Raw genomic sequence first — 24,743 nt, 5'->3', positions numbered from 1 at the left:
TTCTGCAAAACTGAAAAATCTTTTGCAATTTTAATCTGAGGAGGTGCATTTTGTCCAAGGAGGACATGTGTACATAAACAAGCTGACTTACAGTACTCCATTTTCCATTAACATATTTTTCTGCAGGCACTAGGCAGAATTTATTTGCAAAATGATTAGGCTCTATTTTTTCTGTCTCTAGATATGTCCTTTCTCTACTCTCATCTTTCTTCCAAGAACTCTTATCCCAGTGAAATGTATGTTGGGAAAACTGTTGAACTTGCTGTGCAACCTGAATTTTAGGCAAAACTTGGGCAAATATTCAAAGTTGCATATACACAATCAGGTAATTAAATCACTAAGACATATTCCTGTAGAGGATTAGGCAAAGCTTGTGAAGCAGAGAAGAACAAAGACATTGAGATCAATATTAAGGTTCTGGGGATCAGCTGTTTTCAGAACTGTTTATGGCAGCCAGACAGACAACGGTGATACAGGCAGAACTAAACCCCAACATATTTTCTGTACAGCTAAGTGCTAAGTATTAGAATTCCTCCTAATTAAAACTACTTACTGTGGCTGCAGGTACGGCCTATGCTTAACGATGTTATCCTGATGCTGTTTAGAAACAAAATAGTAGCTTTTTAATGTAAAGATACCTGTGTAAATCTACTTAATATCTCCCTGACCATTCTCCTCCTGTTGCAAAACTATTTTTCTGTCATCTAAAGTAATGTCCAATTATTTATGTTTCCCATGGGAAAATTTCATAGAAAGGCAAAGAGAAAGTTTTCCAGTGACCTAACCATTTCCCAAGGTGTCCTGTAATTTTATAGTCCGACTGGGGAATTCACAATGTCCATATGGTATTTTTTCTTCCTTAGTACAAGAGAAGTGGGTCCTGCCTCTTAAAAATCTGTTTTAAATTCAGTGTATTCAAGGTACTACTGTCAAACTATACTCATGTGATTGATTATCCAATTTGTTAGTAATATTGTATACATTGAAGGAGTGTCATTTGACTTGGTTTGACAACTCCACCAGACTGTCATTGGCAGGTGTAGTGATGGGTTTTTTTGTTTCCACAGCATTGCACTGAACAGCAGATTAAATTAAAATCACAGTGGTAGCACTGAAGCTGAAAGACTAACTGTTTAAGATTACAAAAACAGATCTCTGAAACTTTATGTACTTTTTAGAAAAGCTGTCTTAGAAGCACTGAATGAAACACAAAAGCATGGTTCACAAAAGATTAATCAAGTACAATGTGACGATGTCAGAGTTCATGTAAAAGAAAAAAATCTGGAAAATTGCATCACATGTTTTCCTCTCCACTTTTCAAACTGTCAAAAGATTTAAATTAAATTTGTGTTCTTATTTACATTAAGTTTACTGATGTAATTTAATTATTTTGGATTGAGCAACTCACGGTTTAAAGCAGCAAAATGGAGACATGAAAGAGACTGAACTTTCAGTGTCCTGAGTACGGCTTGCAAAGTCAAGACATACTGATTGTTTTTCCAAAAGTGTGCTTTGCAAGTGCAGTTACAATATAAATGAAGACACCAGATACTGTGAATCTAAAAAGCATTCTTGTGCTCCTATCGCACTGTGCAATAATTTCCATGGTAGATGGATATGGGAAGTGCATCTGATAAGGAGATTCTTCTATAACCTAGCACAGAACTGGATTCAATTCCAGTCTGGTCAGAGATGAGTGGAAATGGCAGTTGTGCATCACACAACTGGCTGTGTATCCTCTACACCAATGCTATGTTGACTACACTTTCCATGATTTCTGACAAATATTCCTAATACTTCAGTGCTTTGGAAGACCTTGTGTTCATTCACTTTCTGCATACATTGTGAAGAAAACAAGATTTATTTTGCGTAAGGGAACAAAAAGTCACAAACCAATGGAATTCCTAAAATATCGGTGGAAATGCCTTTTGATTTACAGAAAGACATACAAGTGTCACCACTCTGAATTAAATCAATGTAAATCCAGAATAAAGCTGTTGAAATCAAGGGATCATATTTATTTCTCTTAAACATATGTCTGGATTTTCTCATTATATTTATTCTCATAAGGGAAAGGATTTTTGTCCCAGACGGCTCACTTGAGAGTAGAACGTGGCAAAAAGGACTGGTGGCTTGTCATGATACTGGTATTGTGGTTTCCTACAGTGTTGGACATATGGAAGAGCTGCTGATTTCTTGTCATGCAGGTATGAGGCAAGTATGAATCACCTAGCTGAAAAATTTCTATACATCTTTTCTAATTTACAAGAAGCATTGTTTGACACTGACTAAGAGACCTTTTTCCCCTTAGGGAACCCTCATACTGGTTTATTTTCCCTACTTTTCTATTGTCTCAGCCAACTCGAGAACTGAGGTTCTATTCCTGTCTCTTGAGGAATGTCCTTTTTGTGTAGGGTGGGATCTTTCTCAGGTTTCCTCATTCAGTTGTGCTCCTGCCTTCCATGCAGAGTCTGGATACTCTCCTGCTTTACTCTGCCTGGCATATTTCTTTACGGTTACCTCCAGATTCTAAGGGCTTGCTCCACTCCCTGGGTCACTGTCAGGAAATCTAACAATATGGGGTATTGATCATTTTCTCTCTCCCTCATTGAAGATTTTTTGAGGAACATATTCAATGTAGAGTTTAACCAGGTTACATTTTTGGTTTCAGGTTGTACGTGATTTTCCTGTGTCTAAACTCCTTTAAAATACAATAGTCACATTTTTTAAATCACGTGCTGTAGACTCTCTGAAATATTTTGGTAGCAGAATTGATTGTAAACTAATGATCCACTCTGGCTCCTATATCTTAGAAGAAAAAGAAAATAAAAGAGCCAACCCACAGAAAATTTGGGGGATTCAGTATGTATTTTTTCTTCCTTTTATCTTCTTCCTTGCACTTGCTGGAGGTTACAGTACTTCTCCTGGACACTCCTTCATATTGCTGTTTTAAGCTCCAAGGAACAATTGCAGAGTTTGACATTTTGACAACTTGCTTTCAGCAGATGGGAAAATTTCATTAGATGACTGTTATTGCCTGTTACATAATACTAATACTTGAGCAACCTGGTCTAGTCCAAGCTGCCCCTGCCTGTGGCAGGGGAGATTGGAACTAGACAATCCTTAAGGTCCCTTCCAAGCCAAACCATTCTGTGATTCTATGATTTGCACAAAATAGGGCTCATGGAGCTTTATGCTTCCATTATTGCTATTTTCTGTAATATTCTTCCCTGGATTATGTGGTCACAGTCCCTGACAGGTGAGGGCTCTGCTTGCACTGTTATGCATCATGTCTAATAAACATTTAAAGGAAGTTTCAAGTGGCTTACCACTGTGGGAAATGCTCATTAGAAGTTAACAATACAGGCACGCCTTAGACTAAAATTAGTTTTATATAGTCTATTGAATTAAGCTACCAAAAAAGAAAAAGCTACCATTTTTTTGTTTTAAGAAAAACAAAAAAATGCTGAGAATTGCTTCCAGCATCTCTTCCCAAACCACAAGATTCAGTGAAGGAATGAACACTGTTAAGGTCTCTCTCTCTGACTCCTGCTTCCCACTCTGTTACCTTCTTGCTGAACTCCCCGTGCATGATTTTTGCCTTCTCCCAGCAAAACCACATTACCATTACTCATCCTTATATAATTACATGGCTGGAATTTTACTTTTCTGTGAATGCTCTACGCAGCAGGACAGTTTTATAGCCTATAAAGAATCATCCAGAATATGAAATGCACCTAACTACTGACACCTAGACAAGGTCAGCTTGAAACCAAATCATACTTGATTCCAGATTTAAAGTATAACCATGATTAATATGTGTGTGTATATAAGTGAAAAGATTCATTTTGCGAGGAAGCAAAGCCTTATTCAATAACTCTCAGGTTCCTCCATCCCTCCTAAAGAAATGGGAACATTTTGGCACAATACTGCTATATAAACCACAATAACGAGCTCCAGTTTTGTTTCAATAACTTCACTGTCTCAGAAGGTGTAGCTTCCATTTCCATCCTCTATCCATTTGTACACCAAGAAAGGATAGATCTGCAGTATGAATTAGATTATTTGAGAATGTTTCAGTTTTCCTCCTTCGTATATTGATCCTAATTTCTGTGAAGGTGTTAGCTACTTTCAGATAGCTACTGTTCAGTTCAGAACAAACAGTTCCTGTGAAAAATGCCGTCTTAAAGCTGGTAATTTTTCATTTTGACTATTTGTTGTTCCTTTACTTTCTGTCCCTTGATTTAGATGGCAAGAAAATAAACAAGGCCATATCTAGTAGGTACTTTTTGGTAAATAAGCGCTTCTGGCAAAAGGCATCCAGAATGTTGGTTGAAAAGAAACTCTGTATGAGTCAGCAATGTGTATTCAAAGCCCACAGAGCCAACTGTATTCTAGGCTTCATCAAAAAACACATGACCAGCAGGTGAGGGAGGTGATTCCCCCCTCTATTCTGCTCTCATACGACCCCATGTGGAGCACTGCATCCAGTTCTGTCGGGGTCTCCTCCCCCCTGCCATGGAGCCCTGGGAGAGGGACCCTGATGGGGGGGAGACACAGGGTTTCCCTGCCCCTGGTCAGCCTCGTTCCCCATTGGTTGGTTTGTGTTCCCTGTGCGGGCAAAGAACCCTTGGTCCAGTGATTGAGCAGTTCCTCAGCAGAGCTCCGGCCATGCGGCTGGAGAAATAAACAGCTCTGAAACAGCTATCAAGAACCTGCCCGTCATATATATTTCTTTTCCACGGGACTCCTGGTTTGATAAATGTGTGTTGCAGGATCCCCACTGTAACAAATGGTGGGGAATTGTGAGCAGAACGATCCCCGATCCCTAAGCGACTGATTTGTGTGAGTAAACCCTAGAAACTTTGGATTCCTCTTCTTGGTTTTGCTTTGCTATTCCATATCTAAACTATGGAGGAACCGTGGGAAGACTCTTGGCTCTCAGAGCCGCATATGGACATTTATCTTAAACTGAAATGATTCTTGAACAACGATTTGTAAATTTTAGCTTGATTCAAGCTCAAAAAGAACTTCCTGGCATGGTTGTTTAAGAACTTTTTCTATGTTTCTTGGGATTTAATTCTTACCAAGGAGTTTTGGAAGGCCATTTGGGCACAGTTAATATTTGAGTCAAAATACATGCCGATGGAAGAATATTTTCGTGAATATTATTTAATTACCGAGACTGTTGAGCAATGTCAGCTGTGTCGTGGCGAAGGGAAGCCTGGCGCAGGGACCGTGCGACCCAGGCCACATGCACCGGGCGCTCTGCGAGCAGCAGCGAGGCAGTTCCCGCGTGCGGGCAGAGCCACGCGAGCTGCAGTGTCGGCGGCGGAGCGAGGTGCGGCGGGAGCAGCGGGACCCAGCAGTGCCCGCCCGGCCCCGCGCAGCGCATGGTGGAGCGAGCCCTGTGAACGCTCGACCGAGAGGGGCGGCGCGCGGGCGGCGGCGGTGGCGGTGGAGCGGAGCCGCGCCCAGCCGAGACGCGCGCTGGAGCAGAGCGCGGGGGTGTCGTCGCTCGGGGGCCCGGCCGAGACGTGGGTGCAGCGCCCGGCAGCGGCAGCGAAGCTGCGACCAGAGGAGGAGACGCACGGAGAACTGAGCGGCGCGGCCCAGCCCGGCCCGCGCAGCCCCGAACGCGACCCCGGGAAGAGCGCGCAGGCACGAGCAGCTCCGGCAGCCCCAGCAGCTCTGACAATTCCAACACGGGAGCGACCGAAAGAGAGAGCAAAGACACAGCGAGACAGAAAACAGCAGCCACTCGGAAAAAGGAAAAGATCATAGTAGCTAAGATCTTAGGGATAGTAAAATGGTATAATGTTAAGCAAAATTATGGTTTTATAACAAGGTGTGACAACCAGCAAGACATATTCGTGCATAGAACTGCTATTAAAAAGAATAACCCTGAAAAATGCATCCCAAGCTTGGGAGATGGAGAGGTGGTGGAATTCAAAATTCTACAAGGTAGAAAAGGGTTACAAGCAGCAGAGGTCACTGGGCCTGATGGTGTTCCTGTAAAAGGCAGTATATATGCCAAAAATCATAGTCATCTTAGACAATATCTCCATTGCAACCCCCCCCTACAGTCTCCCTTTCCTAATCCCACCTTTCCCTTTTACCCTATATCCTATTACCCCCAGTGTATTCCCAATCTGTTTTTTCATCCATGGTTTCCCTCACAAAATCATACCTTTGCCAATTGTTTCCCCAAAAATCCCTTTCCAATGCCGAGTGGGGGATGAAAAGGGGGAGGGAAGAAATTAAACCCTCTCCTGCCTCAGTTTCCCCACAAAGCATGCTTGGACAGTCCTGTCCCACTTCTGTCAGCCTTAAGATGTTCCACAGAATCTGTTTGGACATTCAAAGACTCAGGAGGGTGGCTTGTTTTGTTTTGAAACTGTTCTTGTTATGTTTATCCAGTTGTTTTCATTCTCCTTTTATTAAAATAAAACGGGTGAGGTGTTGGGGTCCCTCCCCCGCCATGTAGCCCTGGGAGAGGGGCCCTGAGGGCACAGACACGGGGCTTCCCTGCCCCTGCTCAGCCTCGTTCCCATTGGTTGGTTTGTGTTCCCTGCGCGGGCAGAAGGACCCTTGGTCCCGTGACTGGAACAGTTCCTGGGCAGAGCTCCGGCCATGCGGCTGGAGAAATAAACATCTCTCTGAAACAGCTATCAAGAATCTGTCTGTCCATATATATTTCCTTTCCACGGGACTCCTGGTTTGATATATGAGTGTTACAGTATCCCCACTGTAACACAGTTCTGCTGTTTCCAACAAATGAAGGATGTGGACCTGTTGGAGCAAGTCCAGAGGAGGGCCATGAAGATGATCACAGGGCTGGAGCACCCCTCCTGTGAGGACAGTATGAGAGAGTTGGGGCTGTTGAATCTGAAGAAGACACTGGGGAGACCTCAGAGTACACTTCCAGTACCTAAAGGTGCCTACAAGAAGGCTGGAGAGGGACTTTTGACAAAGGCATGTTGCTACATGATAGGACAAAAGGGAGTGGCTTTGAACTGAAAGAGGTTAGATTCAAATTAGATATTAGGAAATTTGCTGTGAGGATGGTAAGACACTGGAATTGGTTGCCCAGAGAAGTTGTGGATGCTTCATCTCTGCAAGTGTTCAAGGCCAGATTGGATGGGGCTTTGAGCAACCTGGTCTAGTGGGTGACCCTAGTTGGAAATAGATGATCTTTAAGGTCCATTCCAACCCAAACCATTCTGTCCTCCTATGAAAATTTGTAACTGTTGGGACTTACAACTACTTTCTGGTGTCTATCTGTGTAGTTATCAAAATGTTTGATAAAAGTAGCTGGCTACAGGATGGCAGCTGATTCAACCTTCCATCCTTACCCTTAAGAATAAAGGCTACAGGATTCAACATTCAAGTGTGGAGAGCTCAGAAAGCTTGTTTGGTTTTGGATTTGGTTTTTGCTGGGGTTTTTCTTTTTGTATACAGGATTAGAGGCAACTGAAAAGAAAAAAAAACCCTCTATATTTGTTGGAAATCCATTTATACTTTTCAAATTAAACAAATGCTTTCACATGAGCAACAGAGTCACTACCATAACAATGTCAACTGTCAGTTGCTGGTCATGCATGACAGATTCACTCTGTTATTTCTACTTCACATTTAAGGCTTATTCTCCAACTTTTAATTATGCTCTAATACGTTGTGAAAGATTTAATTTTATTGAGCAAAACTGATCCTTAAATGATTTCAGAACCAAAGCTGAAGACTTTAGAAATGAAAGAATTTCAAGGACAGCAATCAAACTGTTAGCAATCAAACTCTTATTCTACTATTGGCAAAGCAGAATTTGACCTAATTCCCATTTTTTTTGAGCTACATCAGCAGCACAGTTGTTATAACCTGTTACACCTGTGCGTACATGTAGAGTGTGTATGGCTGATGTTGAAAAAGTTGCACTTTGGCTTGAAGAATGGTGAGACTTATAAGAATCTGGCCTGAATCTGAGATAAAAAAAATCTCTGAACTCAATGAGTACCTACATAGTGCTTTTGAACTGCAGCTCATAACTAGAACTAAGCAAAAATATCCCCCAAAGAACATGAAACCAAACCAGCCAAAATCAAGACCCTTGAAATTAACATCAGTTTGGGCCAAACAGAGACTATTGAATATGATCATAAATATCTTTGACACAGTCATGCTTCTTTTCAAATAATGTTGCATAAAGGCATTATACCAATGTAGTTGGAAAGTGATTTGTTAACAAGGGCAAATCTCAGACCAAGCTAAATTTGTAGGAAACAATCTATGATACGATTAATTTTACTAATTGAAAGCTTGCCTAATATCAGGACATACTGTGATTTTATTTCAAATTAGGGTTATACCATGGTATGTTAATTCACAGCTGAATGATCCAGCAAAGCAAGATGTGAGTAATTGTTCCTTAGTATCACACACAAGGCTTTTAACAGAGCAACACTAAAGACAATAACTCCTAGCCTGTAGCTCATTATCTTTTAAAAAATCTTTAACAAACATGAGAGAGACATAGGAAACTTCCAATTTTCTCTGCATAAGCAACGTTTCTTTCTGACGTGCCTCTTTCTGCACTGCCTCCTCTCTTTCTCCTAATTTTACAGTGTAGAAAGCCACACAGACTGGTGTGGAGCAATAACTTTTGAAGCAAGTCCACTGACTGATTGCTATGATCACAGTTGAACAGATCGAACTCCAAAAGAAGTGCCTTTATCAAGGAGCTGCCAATTGTATTTCTGCAGAAGGGTGGGAAGTGGACTGTCAAGTAAAAGCTCACATAGCAGTACTGGCTGTCTTTCTGGGGTTTAGTCTTTTAAGCATACCTTTCTCTTGTAGCTCAAGTGCAAGTAAGATGGTAGGTTAGAGGGATCAGTCTCAAATTTCAGTTTCTGGTGGACAAGATCAAACTGATTTCAAGCACGGAATCAGAGGGATTAGCCATCAGATCCCCTCTGAATATTTGTTTAAGGCCTAGCATGCTAAGAACTTAATGTTAAGAAGAGTTTCAATTGTTACTATTGTACAAAAGTAGTTAGAGAAACACAGGCAGAAGACCAAAGGGTAGACACAGGCTGCCTGATTTGCACAGCATTATAGGGAATTTGAAACTCAAAATATAAAACTTCAGAATTATTATATCTTCCAATATATCTATCAAGGGGAAGATACTGAAATAAAACTTCTTTGTAATGATCTGGAAACTTGTGAAAATAAATGAAGTCTTCCATATGCAACATAAGAAGGATGAAAAACTGTCTCAATTTTCAGATGTGTTGTGAGTGGGGAGCTAGGTTTCATGATATCTATGCACAAGACTGCCACAGTAAGCTCATTCGTACTGAATATTCACAGAAGCCCATATAGACTGCTGGGGCAAGATGTTATGCTGATACCTCAGAAACAGGAAATAGGAATACTGCTAACATAGACCTTTTCAAACACTATTTTCTATAACACATGGGTTAGTCACTGCTTGGGAAAAAACAAGCTAATTTGATGTAAACTGTTTTGTTTCACAGTGAGGGTACGTGCCCAGCAGATATTGTCCTTCCTCCTCCCTCCATCTTCATTGTAAGAAAATATCTCCCTTTTTGTTTCGTGTTGTCCTTTTCCCTCAACTTTCCTCTCTATTCTTATGTTCCCAGATTTCTTTTCATTCCTACGATCCCTGAATATTTCAGACTCCTAAATTTCCTTCAGAAACTTTCTCTTGCACATAATTTTTACCCTCCTCTAGAAAACCTCCGACTATCTTGTACATAGGTGAGTGTACAAATATTCAGTGCTGAGAAATTGTTCATAATTAAACCAACACATAAATTATATGGATATGTATTGTTTTTCTAGAATTGCTAGTGAAAAGGAAGACAGAAATAATAGACAGTAAAAAAAAGGGAAAGGGAAATAGAATAACCAGAAGAGAAAAAGAGTGATCTGATGTTCTTGCCTTTCCCAATAATGAAGTAAATTGTTACTGATATTATTAAGGTCAGAGAGGGAAAAAAGAATTTTTTAAGGTGAATATCTGTTGAGTTTGTTGCAAGTGAAAGTTAATTTAGGAACCAGGAATTAGGAAAATAACATTTTTTGGCTGAATTCATTAGTCTGTTTTCTATGTAATATATATACATTTTGTTCTATGTGTGAAAGTGGAAGTGACGTAGAATGAAAAAATCAGGCAAATTGGAAAACCATAAAATAATTAGATTTAGATTGCAGATCAGTAGAAAAAGTATATAATCTAGGATCTTTAAATATTGAGTAATGTCACAAAGCCACTGAAAAGTTCAGTCACGGCAATGGACCAAAATTATGAATTCTGTGGCTTTGTAACCATTTCTTGTGAGAGAGCTTCAAGCAAAAAAAAAAAAAAAATTATGAATTTATAAAATAGCTGTATTCATGCCTGTTTCAGAGTCTTAAAACAATGGTAAGTAGGCAATTATAGAAAAGCTTAAGCCTTGCAGGTTTTGGAAAATTGGAAGAGAAGTATGTCAGTAATACTACCTGAAAATAAATAGTATAGATTCTCAGAGTCTTCCACAGGTATCCATATGTGCTGTCATCCCCCAAATCCCTCCTGTCTCTCTGTGACTATCCTGAAAGCCTCACCCAGTAAAGAGCCTTTGTGGAACCCTGACATGTGCCTCTTGCCTCCAGGCTAAACCTCACAGGTAATCAAAGAGTTTGTTGTTTTAAAGGGTATTCTCTGCAAAAGCAGAAGATCTGCTACTCCCTGCCTATGTCAGAGAGCCCGAGTGGTTTTAAGCATAAGAAATTACTGCCGAGGTCTAAACAATGAGTTTAAATAATTATCAAGCGTGTTCAGTCCTCCTGTGCTTTTCATGAAAACAGCTCCTGAATACCTGACCTGAATATGAATGAGAGTTACAAGATTATGTTCTGGTTGGTAGTTTTATTGGTGTCATAATAACAGAGCAAAATGAGTCTATTATCTCCTCTTTTTGTATTTTTCCTCTGCTGAAGGGAAATAATTTTTTAGCTCTCTCTCTTTTCAGACGCTGGGTAGGAACAGTGTTTGCTCCTTCTGCTGGTGCTACCTGATAAACAGGATGAAGAAAAAGACTAATGGAATTTGTTACAGAAGATGCTCTCTGGCCACATTCTGTTTCGTGCCTTACAACCTATTGTCCATTAAAAAAATCAACAACAAACCAAACCCCCACAAAAACTGACTGTGAATTGAAACAACTGCCATATTTTGGAAGTGGACTGTGTATTATCCTAACAGACCCTGCAAGGACTAGGCTTTTATTTAAACTATCTCACTTCTGCAGAATGGGATCCCTCAAACCAATGTATGAGAGCGGAATTTCCAATAGATTTGCAACATGGCTTGCAGGAAAGAAAATCTGCTAAGCAAGAGGAAGAAATGTGAGCGACAAATTCAAGTTATTTGATGTATCTTAGAACTACTCTTCTGGAAGAAAATTAACGTATTTTACTTTTTGTATTTTAGAAACATTTCCAAGAATCTGAGCCCACCAAATTTACTCTGTCTTGTAGAAGTAAGTACCTATGTTTGAAAGTTACTGTGATTAAGATGTTATTTGGAAAAAGTATGGCTTTTCAGTATTTTCTAGTGTCAAATACTTTCTATAAAGGGAACCTTGGTGAGGAAAGTAGTAGTTCATACAGACCTCTAGTGTTTTCACTAAGAATGTAAAAAAATGCATTAACTAGCGCCAATTTTACTTGTATCTCTCTTCTTTCTTCCATGACAGACAACTATTCATCATTAAATAAATACATACAGCGCATTAATTTTCACTTATGTTTCTCTCTGGGCTTTCCACCTAAATTTATACTGCTTATAGCAAACAATCAATAATAAAAAAAAGATTGAAAAATCAGACGATTGAATCCCAGCTGATAACCAGATGTATATAACACATGCATTTTCAAAGACCATCTCACTGAAGAGCTATTGCCTGCTTATCCAGAAATAATCCCATTCTCTGCAGCTGGCAGTAAATGAATCTCTTTTCACTAGACTCAGAAAAAATCAGTTGTTTCTCTTTCACTCTCCCTGTCTCTTCTGTGTTCAACAATATGGGACGTGTTATTAAATGACATCTAACAGAGAAGACAAATATTTTTACACATTTGACAAACTTACTAGCTGCCGTGACAGCATTTTCTGCCACTGCATGTGTTGAAGTTATGTTGATCACATGTTATTATGGAAGTTACATGTAATTATAGTTAGATACCAAAAATAATTAATTCAAATAATTTCTACAGTGCAACAGAGTTATAAAATAATTATGGTGTCTATTCATTATATAATACTATTACAAGGCTTAAAAGATGTTGCATTTTCTATGTGTTACAAATGAGATTTTAATTTTCAGGCTCAGACCAATGACCAATTACAAATCTGCATGCATTATTATCTGAAATTTATCAAGTGCTAAACTTTTACATGCAGATAGCTGTGATAAATCAGCTGCCAAGAAATAGCTGGTGGTTAATAATTGGATAACCAATGCAATTATCTAGAGAGAATGATAACTGTTTTGTTGAGGTGATAATTATGTATCATTACTATTATGAAATTGCCAAATATGGAGAGCTGATGTGGGTAATTAAAAGCTGTTGGTATTTTAAATATATATTGCTTTTAAAATATTATACATCCTTTGCACAAAGCAGGACGAACTTAATATGAGCTGACACTTAGTTGTTCTTTTTGCAGTGACCATTTTGCCATATCCATGTCTTTTTATCAAGACTCTTGACTTGCCTTGTCTTTTAAGTCTGAATCTTTCAAACTTTTCTGCATGAAGTTAATTTGATGCATTTTCAGTGGTGGATTTTTACCAAAACTCTTGCCTTTGATATTAAACCCTTCCAGGCTCTCTGAGCATTTGCATGACTCCTTTTTTATACTAAACCTACATGAACATAAATACTGTATAACCTGAAGAGGAAAGAAAGTCCAGATACCTCTTGGTCTTGCTTAGGCTGAATATGAACAAACCCCAAAAAGTGTGGAAGTAACGTTTCTGGAGAGAAGCATCCTGTGCCCTTACTGCTATCACTCAGCATTCAGCACTAACAAATATCTCAGCCTTCCCTAAGGATTTTATCTTCACTTCTAAGAGGAAAAGGAAGACAACACAAATCTCAAATTCAACTTTGTACTTTAGCCCAAAATTATAATACTGCATTCAGATACTCTTATCTGAATAGACTGTATACTTGATGAATTTTTGCTCCTGAATGATACCATTAGAGACTTTTGTTAAAGATGTTACTATCACTTCAGTGCCAAATTACACTCTTGTCTTGCACAGGGAATAAAGGAGAGTGGATTTTTCTTCTCTGCTATGTATTTTGCATAGAAAGAAGGATAAATGGAATTGCCTTTACCAAAGGAGTACAGGAGCTGTTCTCTCCCTGCACTCGAGACATAAACTACAACAGCAAGAGGTCTGCTCCTCTCTGGCTGCTTTCTGAGAGTGGGGCAGAATGCAACATTTTATTAACCAATTTTCCTTTGTGGGATCTCTCATGGGAAGACTGCAGCCTTGCATATACATGCAGATCTCAACAACCTGTGGCAGTCTTGAGGTCTTATGTTGCCACACTTCAGGTTCCCAAAACAATTAGCAATGGAAAAGCACCAAGAAGTCATATGCTTAGGCACAGGAAAATGAAAAAGCTTAATTAGGTCCTGCAGGCAGTATAATGAAAATGTGGAAACAAATCTGTTACAGAAGATAGATGAATGTGAGGCTGGTGTGCAGGATCAAGCCATCTGTAGGCAGCCAAAAGTAATTTAAATTGGTGTTTTGACCAACTCTGGCTGCAAGAGCCATTAAGGGCACCCATGTGTTAGTTTAATTGTGGTTAACTCAGCATTTCTTCTGCAAACATTACTGTATTTTAAAAGCCTGGTGGATGCAGCTGTCTGGGTTAAAACTTTAGATACAGGTCCTGGCACATTCTCTGTAAAAGAACTCCCCAGTTTTTGTGGGACTAGGAAACATCTCTTTGATATAGTACCAAGGAGGTGGATGTTGGCTTGGGCCCCTCCTCAGAACATGGTGGTCTAACCCTCTGATGCCCTCCTTGGGGGTGGACAAAATACAGAAGTAAAAGGCAAAAGTAGCACACAGGGAACAATTTTGGAGGTTTTGTCTATCTCCATTGTTATGAAGTTGCATAAAAGAATTCAAGTCCATTACAGGAAAATTTCTGAAAGGTTCTGGAAAAAAGCTAAGTCAATTTGTGCAGATTAGAATTCCCAAGAGGAACCAGTTTTAGTGACAAAGTCACGTACAATAACTATGTGGATGTAATGTGTATTCACACCAATCTGCTCATATGGAAACAAACCCAAACCCTAACCACAATACTTCCTTGTAGGCAGACATCCCCAAATATGTTAAAATTGCCAGCATGGTTCTTAAGATCATGATAAGAACTACAGAAATAGGATTTACTATTTCATGGCAAATAATATAACCCCTAATATTGTCCTTTTTATTTGCTTCCTGGATTTTTATACTTTCAACTTTGCTCCTCAACCACAATGGCATGCTACTTCTTTTTTTAATCTTAAAGTTGAGATTCTCAGGTAATCACTTCATTATGAGAGTGAAGGCCCCAAAAAAACCAGCTCAATAGGACAAATTACAAATTGGAGTAATGAAAGTTATTAACAGAAGAGACTGAATTTGGTAATGAATTTGGACATTTCAAAGCATGCAAACCAAGAGCCACACACCCTCCAATTATTTTCCTATAATTTTGAGTTGGTAGAAAGTAGAAACAGCAAGCAATTAATTAAAAATGTACTCAAACAACCAGAGTTTCTTTATGCTACAGAAAGCAAGACATATTTCAGTCCTGTTTATGCTAACTTGTTGAGTTCTTTTGATCATAATTTACATGCTTTCTTGCATGTTAACTTTAACTCACACTTCAGAATTTGAAGTTGACTTTTAGTTCTGCAGTTCATACAACAGTTTGGAAGTTACTGATAATTACATGGTAGAACTAACCCTTAAATGGATATTCTGTACGGGACCTTTTGTCTGCAGTTTATATTCTTGATAGCACAAAGTATGGTGTGAAAAAAGGAAAATGAGAGTGAAAAGATAAAACATAAAAAGATACAGTTCCGAAGGAAAACGGAAGGAGAAAGTTATTGGAAAGTTTTAAAGAAAGAAGCTGAAAGGAAAACAGTGCATGAAAAATGAAATTCAGACTCAGAAGTAAAATATAGATAATTACCACTAATACATATATTAGCCTACATTTTATAAAAGAATGGTACTTTTTAGAATATGGCCCATTTAAAAATAATTTTTTTTAGAATGATGAGTTATCATTTTAATATAGAGAACTGTTAAAGTGGCTGTGGCACTATGAAGGCAATGGCTGAAATATGCAAATCAGTACAGTGTTCTATAATTAGGCTAAAAATGTGATTTTTTTTTCTACTTCATAAATTTGATTTTATTTCTGCTATTGAAACATTATCTATTTTTTTTAAATCTCTATCAATTATTTTTTCATGGTTTAGACAAGTGGCATAGATGATATGTAGAACATTTTCTGAATAATGTCAGTGAAAATAAATTAATAAACCATCTACCTTTTAATGCAACATTTAACTCCTACCTGTATTTTAGTATAAGCTTTGTTTAGTCAATAAGAGCAAAACATACCTCTTAGTATCTTTCTGGGAAGGAAAATATCCATGACTGCTGACTTTATTATCTAAAACCTATGTTTTCTAAGCTTAAGTATAGTAAATAACCATAATGTTGAAACAGGACGTTTATGCTCAACATAATCTTGTAAATTATACTGTATGGTTGTTGAATATATAAATATCCATGAAAATATACATATTCCTACTTACCCAACGGACAGGAAAGGCTCCTTTGATTCAAGTCTGTCAAGTGAATAACAAAAGTTTTAAACATATGTATTTATTGTGTTTAAGAACAATTATACAATGAATTTAAAACAGCCATTCTCAGTATCAAGTTTATTTAATGGCACACATGAATAGAAGGGCATGATTCATTTTACTATGAGCTTAACTCTGAGAAAATCCTATTTACCTAATGAAATTTGGTCTAGAAATCAAGTATTTACAAAGAAGCACATCTAGGCCCTTTATATTTCACAGATTCAGATGATTTGTGTAGATATTTGCATAGAATGGCTAGAGTGAACAAGAAATACTTTGTTCTTTTTGTTGCCTTTTTATTTTTTATTCTTGATGTTCAGGATTAAACTTTAAACACGCACTTCTTTTTATTTTTTTTTTGTTGGTTTCCAGTATCCTATGCTCATATGACATGATCACTTCACCATTATGAGAACTTCTGTCCCATTTGCCAGTACTGGCCTTGTGCTGGATCTGGGTGTCAGATCCAGAATCATGCCCAGTTCTAAACCCAGTGGTTAAAAGTGCTCTCCCACTCCCTGCTGTTGCTGCTGTCGCTGTGAGGAGATGCAGCACCTGCACACTGGCAGGAGCCTCTTCTACTGGTAGCTTCCATCCAGCCAGGATAGATATAAGAGTCCTCATCGATGTTACCAGGCAGTGTTTCTGCTCTGGTATCTGCAACAGGCTGCCCTTATTTTTTTAGTGTGTTCTAGCTTCAGTGAGTTTACAGGATAATTAGTATGTGTTTTTAGGATCCTTTATAAATGTGTTTAAAGTTTACAGCTGACTAATTTTGAGTGGTTACATGACATGCAAAAATGTTCCGTTGTGATGTTTCCCACTGAGCATATTGTGTTAGGAAGAGCAGCAAATAAACACCCTGGTCATTAATATCTCTTTGTAGCCTTTAAAAAAAGTGTTTCTAATGCAGCAAAGTGTATCATGTGTGGAACTGAACATTTCATTTATGAGTCTGAAGCCAATTTAGTCCCACAAAGAAATACTTGAAATATAATTAATTTTAAACAATGATAATCAATTGTAAAATAAAGTACAGTAAATAATAAATGTTTTAAGACAAGAAAGTCCTCTTTGTAAAAAAAATGAGTACTGTTGTAGTTATTATTCATTCAGCAAAAGTTTTGTGCAAAAACTCACAAACCAATAGACCAGTTTAGTTGTTACCACCATCTAAAATCCAAAATGTATTGAAAACACAGTCCCTTTTCTGTTGTCCTAATGACTATAGTTCACCATTCCATTTCTTTCTGGGGTTGAAATCCACACGCAACTAGAAGAATAGAAGAGGAAACACCGATGGCTTTGCATATACCTGGAAGCACAGTAGAAGCCCAAAGCTGCATGTCCTTGTGGTCAGGGGGATGCTTATCCAGGGCAGTCCCAAGAAAATCTGAGCTTGCCATTCTCTGTGCTTAGGCAGAGCTGCCAGAGAGCAGTAAAATGACAGGGCCCTTCATGGGGGCGTTTCATCCTTCTCCTGCAGGTTCTGTGCACTAATGTTACTCTTTTGTTTTCTGCCTAATGAAATGAGTAAGTCAGGGGAAGCACGCCGTGTTTGGCTGGAGAGATTCACTATAAGCAAGATGAGCAAAGAATGAAAGTCCCAGAACATACTTACATACTTCATAATACAGAAGTTTTGTGATCAAGAGAGACCTGGCACTATCTTGATGGAGGACATTCTGGTGGATTTTATTTGAAAACAAAAAGTGTGTGATAGAATGCCCTGTGGAAAATACTGCAATTAAAAATCTATTTGCAGTCCATTCTCAAGCTGGAATTCAATTTGATTTAAATAGTGCTGCCCTAGGTTTGACCTCTCTCTATATTTGACTAAATGGTTTTAGATAATTTGTTGCATTACTTTTAATTAGTACAAGTGTTCCTCATAGTGAAGGAACACAATTATCTCTTGGCCTTTTATCTGGTAATTCAGTATATGGCAAATTATTATAAAGGTTTAAAACCACAACACAATATGAAATAACATCCTATATCATCTTTACTAGTGACATTTATCAATACAAAAGGATTTTTACCTCTCTGTTCAACCTAACATATGCTGAATTTTCCATGCTTTTGAGGAATTCTTGCATAATTAAATATGATGTTGCAAAAAGAGTAATCCTGATAAGTTTAGAGAAGGGCTCTCATAACATCCAGGAAAAATCTTAAAATGGAAACTGTCTTCTTTGCAAAAATACATTGAGTGTGCAAGAAAGTTGCTAAGTTGGACAGTAAACAAAGGCAATCGTGTTTTAATTATGTAGGAATGGTAGTGAAGCAGGAGAGATTGAGATTTTTTCTTTCTTTCCTGAAATGGTTTTCTCATCAGAAAAGATCAATTTGTCAATATGCCAAGGCAGTACATCAGTTTGAATAGGTGGGAGGGAAGCTAATCAGTGGCACGACTGGGACATGGCAGATTGAGGTAGTGCTTCCCTTTGATTCTGAGCTAAGATTTTCTAAAAGGTCTGACTCCCTTACCTACATATAATAGATAAGTTTTGCAGGAGGAAAAAGAGTTTTTACACTATGTAAGTTGCTCAATTAAAACCAGTCACTGTAAACAGGCATAGGCAATTGATTACTACCCATTGATATGCTACAGTACTGTCACAAGGTGTTTAAAATAAGGATCCCACAGATTTCCCATTTAGTGTTACTCCCCTTGCAACCTGTCTTGGAGAGACACTTTACAAGGTCTGATTAACCCAATTGTGCATTTTATTATTTTCTTTGGTGCTAAGTTTGCTTATATAAATGGCAATTATCTAAATTCCATCTTTGACATGGACTGAACATCCAGATGGACAAATTTTCAAGGTTTGCAGACAAACAGACAGGGAAACGTGACTAGACTAAGGGCGTGTGAATTTCTCTTTGACTTGTAAACAAATCATGCAATGACAGGAATATCCCAAAGTAAATTCTACTTTACTGGCATAATTGTTCTATTAAGATTACAGGCAAGACTTCTGCATTTGAGGCCTGACCCAAAATACATAAATCTTTATAATTACTTGTTAAAGAATCCTCTCCTCTCCTTCCCAAAACTGTTTACAGGACAAAGTGAGTAACAATAACAATATCAACGCAGTACACAAGCAAATCGATTTTAACCAAGGATTCTCCAAGTTTATTAATTATGAATCAATATATTCTTCCTTGTGGTGGTCACATAATTTCATCTTTAAGCACTTAGTAGGAAAAACACATAGAATTTAAGGAATTTGTTAGAGTTCTTATTCTGACTTGTTGAAAAAACAAAACTGTCTGCCCTGCATCAGAGAAAGGGGTCAGGAACCAACATTTTTTAAGATGAGTCATCATTTTGTGTTACAACCTTCATATCAGAATTCCCAAGGAGGATTAGCTGAGTGTGTTGTTGACATCACACATTTTCTGTTTGACTATAGAAAGCATGAATAGTGACTGCAGTTTTCAAGGGGATTGGAAGCATTTTTATTCAAGCCAGATAGGAAAGTCAGGACAACTGAAAAGCATTTTGGACTTCAGTATTGTGTTAATGAATATTTTGATTGACTGATGTGGCTGACTTATTTACCTGTCAAGTATATATTTTTTGCACTGTACAACTTTAGGAACCAAGGTTTTAGCAGGATCAAGGACTTAGCAGAAATAGGTGTAGTGAAAGAATACTCAGATTTATGGCTCACCCTGTTTATCAATGCATTAAATTTTAAAATGACAAGAACAACTCAAGGGACCTTTCAAAACAAATTTAGGTTTCCATTCACAGTAATCAAACATGGATGCTTTTTTCTCTGCATGTTGAGTTTGTGATTTGAAGTGATCAAAAAACATCTTTCTTCAGAACTTTTTAAGCAGTGTTAAATAGTCATCTAATTTCTTTCTAAAGCATATGCATTATAACTTTTGCTACATCCCAATATTTCTATTCAATGCAAGTAAGCCTAATAAAAGCACGTTTTAATTTACAGAAGAAATACAATTTCATATAACTTCTGCTACCTACTGAGTCTGAAAGAACAATTGCTGGTGTACACTAGGTAATCCTTCCTTTCTGGTTTCTGTGACTTAATTTCAACCCAAGATAATTTTCGTGGACATTGTCAGTAACCATTGTCACACAGAATTAGGTAAGAAGCTCATTTTGTCTTCTGAAGCTACCATAAATATCTTTATAAATGTTGGCAAGTTTTATCAAGAAATTCTGTCATATTCTGGAACAAATAAATTGTAGAATGACTGTATAGAAGACCTATCAGAAGTGTTTCAGGAAAAGAGGGAATGGAAGAATAATTTACAGGATTATCTCAACTTTTACAATTGTTCCTAATAAATTTAATAACTTCTGCTCCCATCTGGTGGTTGACATTGCAATTGATAACTCTGATTAGAAAAACAATAACAACAAACTGTTGTTTTCATGAATATTGCATAGTGTCAAATACTGTGTATTAGTTTTTGCTGTGCCTCAAGAAGTTGCATTCCACAGAGCCAAGTGCCTCTGTTATTTATTGAAACATAAAAATTCTAGCACAAAATAAAATACATCACTCAAACCACGGATGGAAACTAACGTACTGCAAACTCAAAGTGTCATTTCTCAGTGCAAACTTAGTCTTTTGATGCAATATCTGACTTGGTGGATAAAAGATAAGACAGATGATAGGCAAGACTTAGTCTCATTTTTAAAGCTCTTGATATTTCCTGATATGAGAGTCTCATAATCAAGCTGAGAAAATAAAATCTAACCCCAGCATGATCATGAACATGAATAAAGCAGGCCACATTAAATAATAGGAACACTCAGTGTTATTCTTTATTTAGTTTTGGTTTGAATAAATTATTTTTTAAAAATGTGACTGCCTGCAAAATAAGTAACAAAAAGCTGTTTTTTAATCATTTAGTGAGTAGAGTGAAAATCTGAATTTTTTTTGATAAATTGAAGAATTAGTCTAAATTCAGTGTAGTGAAATTTTTAAAAAAGAAAAGCAGAGTGAGAATTCAAGAAGAAGAACATTCTATATATATATGAAATGAAGGACAACTGGCTGCATATTGCAAAAAAAAGGTTTCAAGAGAGGAAGAACTGAGTAACAGGAGACTGCTAGTTATGGGGACATATTAAAACATCTTTCCTCAGAGCTGATTGAGAAGTGTCCTTTAATCAGCACATGCTTCCTCTCTTCTAGTCTCAGATCATAGTTAATCAAAGTTCAAAACTGAAATATTCACTGTGAATATTTAGTGTGCTAAAACTAAATTTTACTAATTACTGAAGAATTTATTCAATAAGAAAACTGCTACACTAGTAAGCGCTCTAGGGATAAACAGATTATCAAATAAGATTATCCCTTTGGCTACCAGACTCTCTCTATGCAGATCTATACATAATCCTTCATAGATATATAATACATATTTAGTCCCTTATGAAAGTATCACAACACATTATACATTCTGACTGATTAAAAACGATACCTTTTTTCTAATATTTTGTGACTTTTGACTAGGTTAATTATTTAAGATTGAGAATAATTTAGATCATTTCTTGAAGCATTAGCTTTTCCCCAAGTCCATGAGGAAAAAGTTGTACCCAGAAGTTAACTGCCCAGGACATCTGTAGGTGATATGGCTCTTACACAGCTTAATTTCTGGCGACAGAGAAAATTGAAATTATAGTTGGTCCCCATGAGACAGCTTGATTTGAACATTTTCTGTCTAGGAATGTTTCTGCTCACTGTTGGGTTTGGTTTGCATTCATGCACTTATTCTGTATTTAATATGCTGCAAGACAGAGGTGTCTTTACAAGTCTTTAGTCTTTTCAGTATTTTGAAGTGAAAGAAATGGAATATTTGGCCCAGCATATATTTTTTTATATATATATATAAAACATGATTTGTAAGCATTTTATATGTCTGGACAACAGAAAATATGTGCAAGGGTTTTTTAAAATTAATTAAATTAAATTTTATTTTATTCTATTTTTAAAAACACTGCAAAATCACCAACTATTGATCCAGTGCATTTTATTTAGCCAGTTCTACTTAGCACCTAACCATGACAGGGCAGTGCCATAGCACTATCTGCAGGAAAAGCTTTTGAGGGAGAACTTAGCACAGGATGCTGTTGACAATACCTGATGTCAGCCTCTACAGATGTGTAGCACATGTACCAGAGGTATCAGGTGTACATGGCACATGACCAAATTTAGCTCGTTTCCTAGCAATATCTGAATCTTACATCATTTATAAACATGAAGTTCTCAACACACGTTTCAGCGGCCTCTAGGATTTTTTATTCCATGGGTAGTTAGGATAGATAACCTTTTAGCCATTAGTTAGCAGAATGTAACTAATAATCTGTTTGGAGTTATCTTTGAAGTTTGACAGTTGAAAAACTGAATAAAAGGTATCTTTCCCTACAGAGAGGAGACGCTTTAAAGGGAGTGCCTCTTCCCTGTACTAATTTTCACAGCAGCAAGAGGTTAGGATGAGACTTAAACCAACATATGCAATTGTCATACATGAAATCCCTATTTGTGCTTGGTCTTTGCAAATTAAGTGCTTTAATTAATTAATTTTGAGTTAAATATTTTTAAATTGAATCTTAAAATTAACCCATCAGCCCAGGTACAAAAATCAAGTTCCATTATCAGTGTTTTCAATTGTTCAAAGTAGTTTATTAAGAGAGTTGCACCCTTCCCAGTTAAAAAGTCCCCAGTTAAAAATTACCAACTTGCTCCCTTCTCAAACTTCAAACCACCTATACACCATAAGAGTTATCTTTCCTGTGTTTACTGTATACTTTTACAAGTGTTTTGAGATGTGTTGGATGTATTTTAATACTTTTTTTAGGTGTTTTTACTTGCATTTTGGTTCCAAGGCCAAAAAACCCCAGTTCTAACAGGCAGCAGCTATTTTTAGTCCCAACAACCATTACTCTGCAGGCAAGCTTCACGGCAACCTGAATTTTAATGAAAGCATTTTAGCTCCCTTATCTCAACTAATACCACCCCTCTGACAATGATGAGCCATTGGTGGATGGAGATGATCTATCAAAGGGAAAGCACCAATCACTTTAAACCGAAGGGGCAGGCTGTGGGCGGACTGGGGGGGGGGGGGGGGGGGCGGAGCAAAGACACTATAAAAACAACGAGGCAGCGAGGCGGGGCCTCTTCCTTTCTTGCTCTCTGCAGGCTAGCTGTGGTGGATGCCAGTGCTGGGCGTTAAAAGTCTACTCCTATTAAGGAGCGTTTAATAATTTTTTTTCTGACTTTGGACCAGCTAAAAGTCAGCCCAGCACTGCAAGTTCTTTTTCTCTACCTGAGGTCTAGTGCTGTCTCAGCCAGAAGATCTCAAATCCCTGCACTCCTGGGGCATACCATTTACCGAGCCATAGAATCCCAAATTTTTGTATTTTTCTAATTTCTGTAATTTTTCAATTTTTCTGTTTTCAATAAATTAATTTTTTAAGAGTTGTCTCATTTCTCACAGCAATAGTTGGTTCTGATATACCAGTACAAATGTACATTGTCATATTGGATACTGAATGCCTTACTGTTACAACATGGGATGGAAGGGCTCTGGGGGTGCGGTGGGAAAGGGTGGCCTGGAGAACTAAGGGCAACTAAAGGAAAAAAGGAAGTAGTTTCCAGTAATACTCATAAATGTGTGGCCTAAATTTTAGGCAGCAAGAAGACAGGGAAACCTAAAAGCCCTAAGTAATTTAAAAGCTTTATCCTATCTGATTTTACAGGTTAGATTTTACTGTGTCTTCCTTTATGAATCCAAAAATTGCAAAGATAACATAAACAGTGGCACGGATTCTCATAGTTGACTAAATCCTGGTAGTATGTCTGGGGAAAACTAAATTGTGACTTGGAGTGAAATTTATCCAGACTCTACATTTGAAAACCTTCTTAGATAGTTATGGATTCCAGTTTCCTCCCATGCCACCCAAGAGAAGCCTCCTGTTGCCAAACAGAGTGATAAATTAAACTGTGTTTAACCCATACATCGCATCTGTCTGATGTTTCCAGTCATGAAGTAATTCACACTCAGATTCAAAGTGAGATTCTTGCAAATTTCCCAAACTGAAAATGTGCTCAATTTGGTGCCTTCGTCCAAGAAAGCAGAGGAAACAAACCTTGAAGAATGAAAATAACTCCATGCCAGTGACAATTTTTATTTGCTTATTCCTGTGATTTTTACTAGTTGCTGAATTTTGCAAAAAACTATGCTCCAAACAAAAGAAGGAATTTTGAGAAAAATCTAGGGATATAAGTAGTGTGCCTTAGAGTTTTCTTCCTCACAGGTTTAATCATTCTTTGCATGAAGTTGATTTCACCTGACCCTATTCTGCTCTAAAGCAGGGTAAGAACACTCAGGTCAATATGTACTGATCTAAAAACATCTAGAATGAGTTCATCGGGGTGGGTTGAACAAAACAGTGTTGACTGATCTAATACACACAATCAATACTACTTTGCTGTGTGGCTATTTGCAGTCCCAAATAGATGAAGGTTAATGCAGGCATTGCCTTTGAGGATCCCAAGGGTAGAGGCATAATATCCTTTTTCCCTCAATGACACTACTAACACTTTAAAGCAGTAACAGGAGGGCCATTTCTCTGACAACGTAAGATTTGTGTTTGTCATGCTATTCCCTAGAATAATCTCACCCATGCAAAAACTGAAAAATGCAACATACATTTTTATGACAATATGTATTAGAAAATGCTCGTTTCTTAGGACTCAAACCACTTATGATTATGAATGCATTT

The 24,743-nt window shown here is 37.7% G+C and overlaps 1 protein-coding gene across 10 annotated transcripts in view; it reads right to left on the bottom strand.

Moving 5' to 3' along the window:
- RALYL (RALY RNA binding protein like) overlaps window positions 1–24,743 on the bottom strand; it is a 387,237-nt gene that overhangs the window by 42,099 nt on the left and 320,395 nt on the right. For 8 of the 10 annotated variants that reach the window (XM_010405031.3, XM_010405032.3, XM_019289247.3 and 5 more), the window contains one exon: window positions 15,914–15,946. The exons of the other annotated variants lie outside the window; for them this stretch is intronic. In XM_010405031.3, the coding sequence (XP_010403333.1) occupies window positions 15,914–15,946 (33 nt within the window). The remainder of the gene's footprint in view (window positions 1–15,913; window positions 15,947–24,743) is intronic. 10 annotated transcript variants of the gene reach the window in all.

Source organism: Corvus cornix, chromosome 2 (genome assembly GCF_000738735.6).
Source record: "Corvus cornix cornix isolate S_Up_H32 chromosome 2, ASM73873v5, whole genome shotgun sequence".
NCBI classification, from domain to species: domain Eukaryota; kingdom Metazoa; phylum Chordata; class Aves; order Passeriformes; family Corvidae; genus Corvus; species Corvus cornix.
Note: the sequence above shows the minus strand (reverse complement) of the source record. Positions and strands in the feature narration are given on the sequence as shown.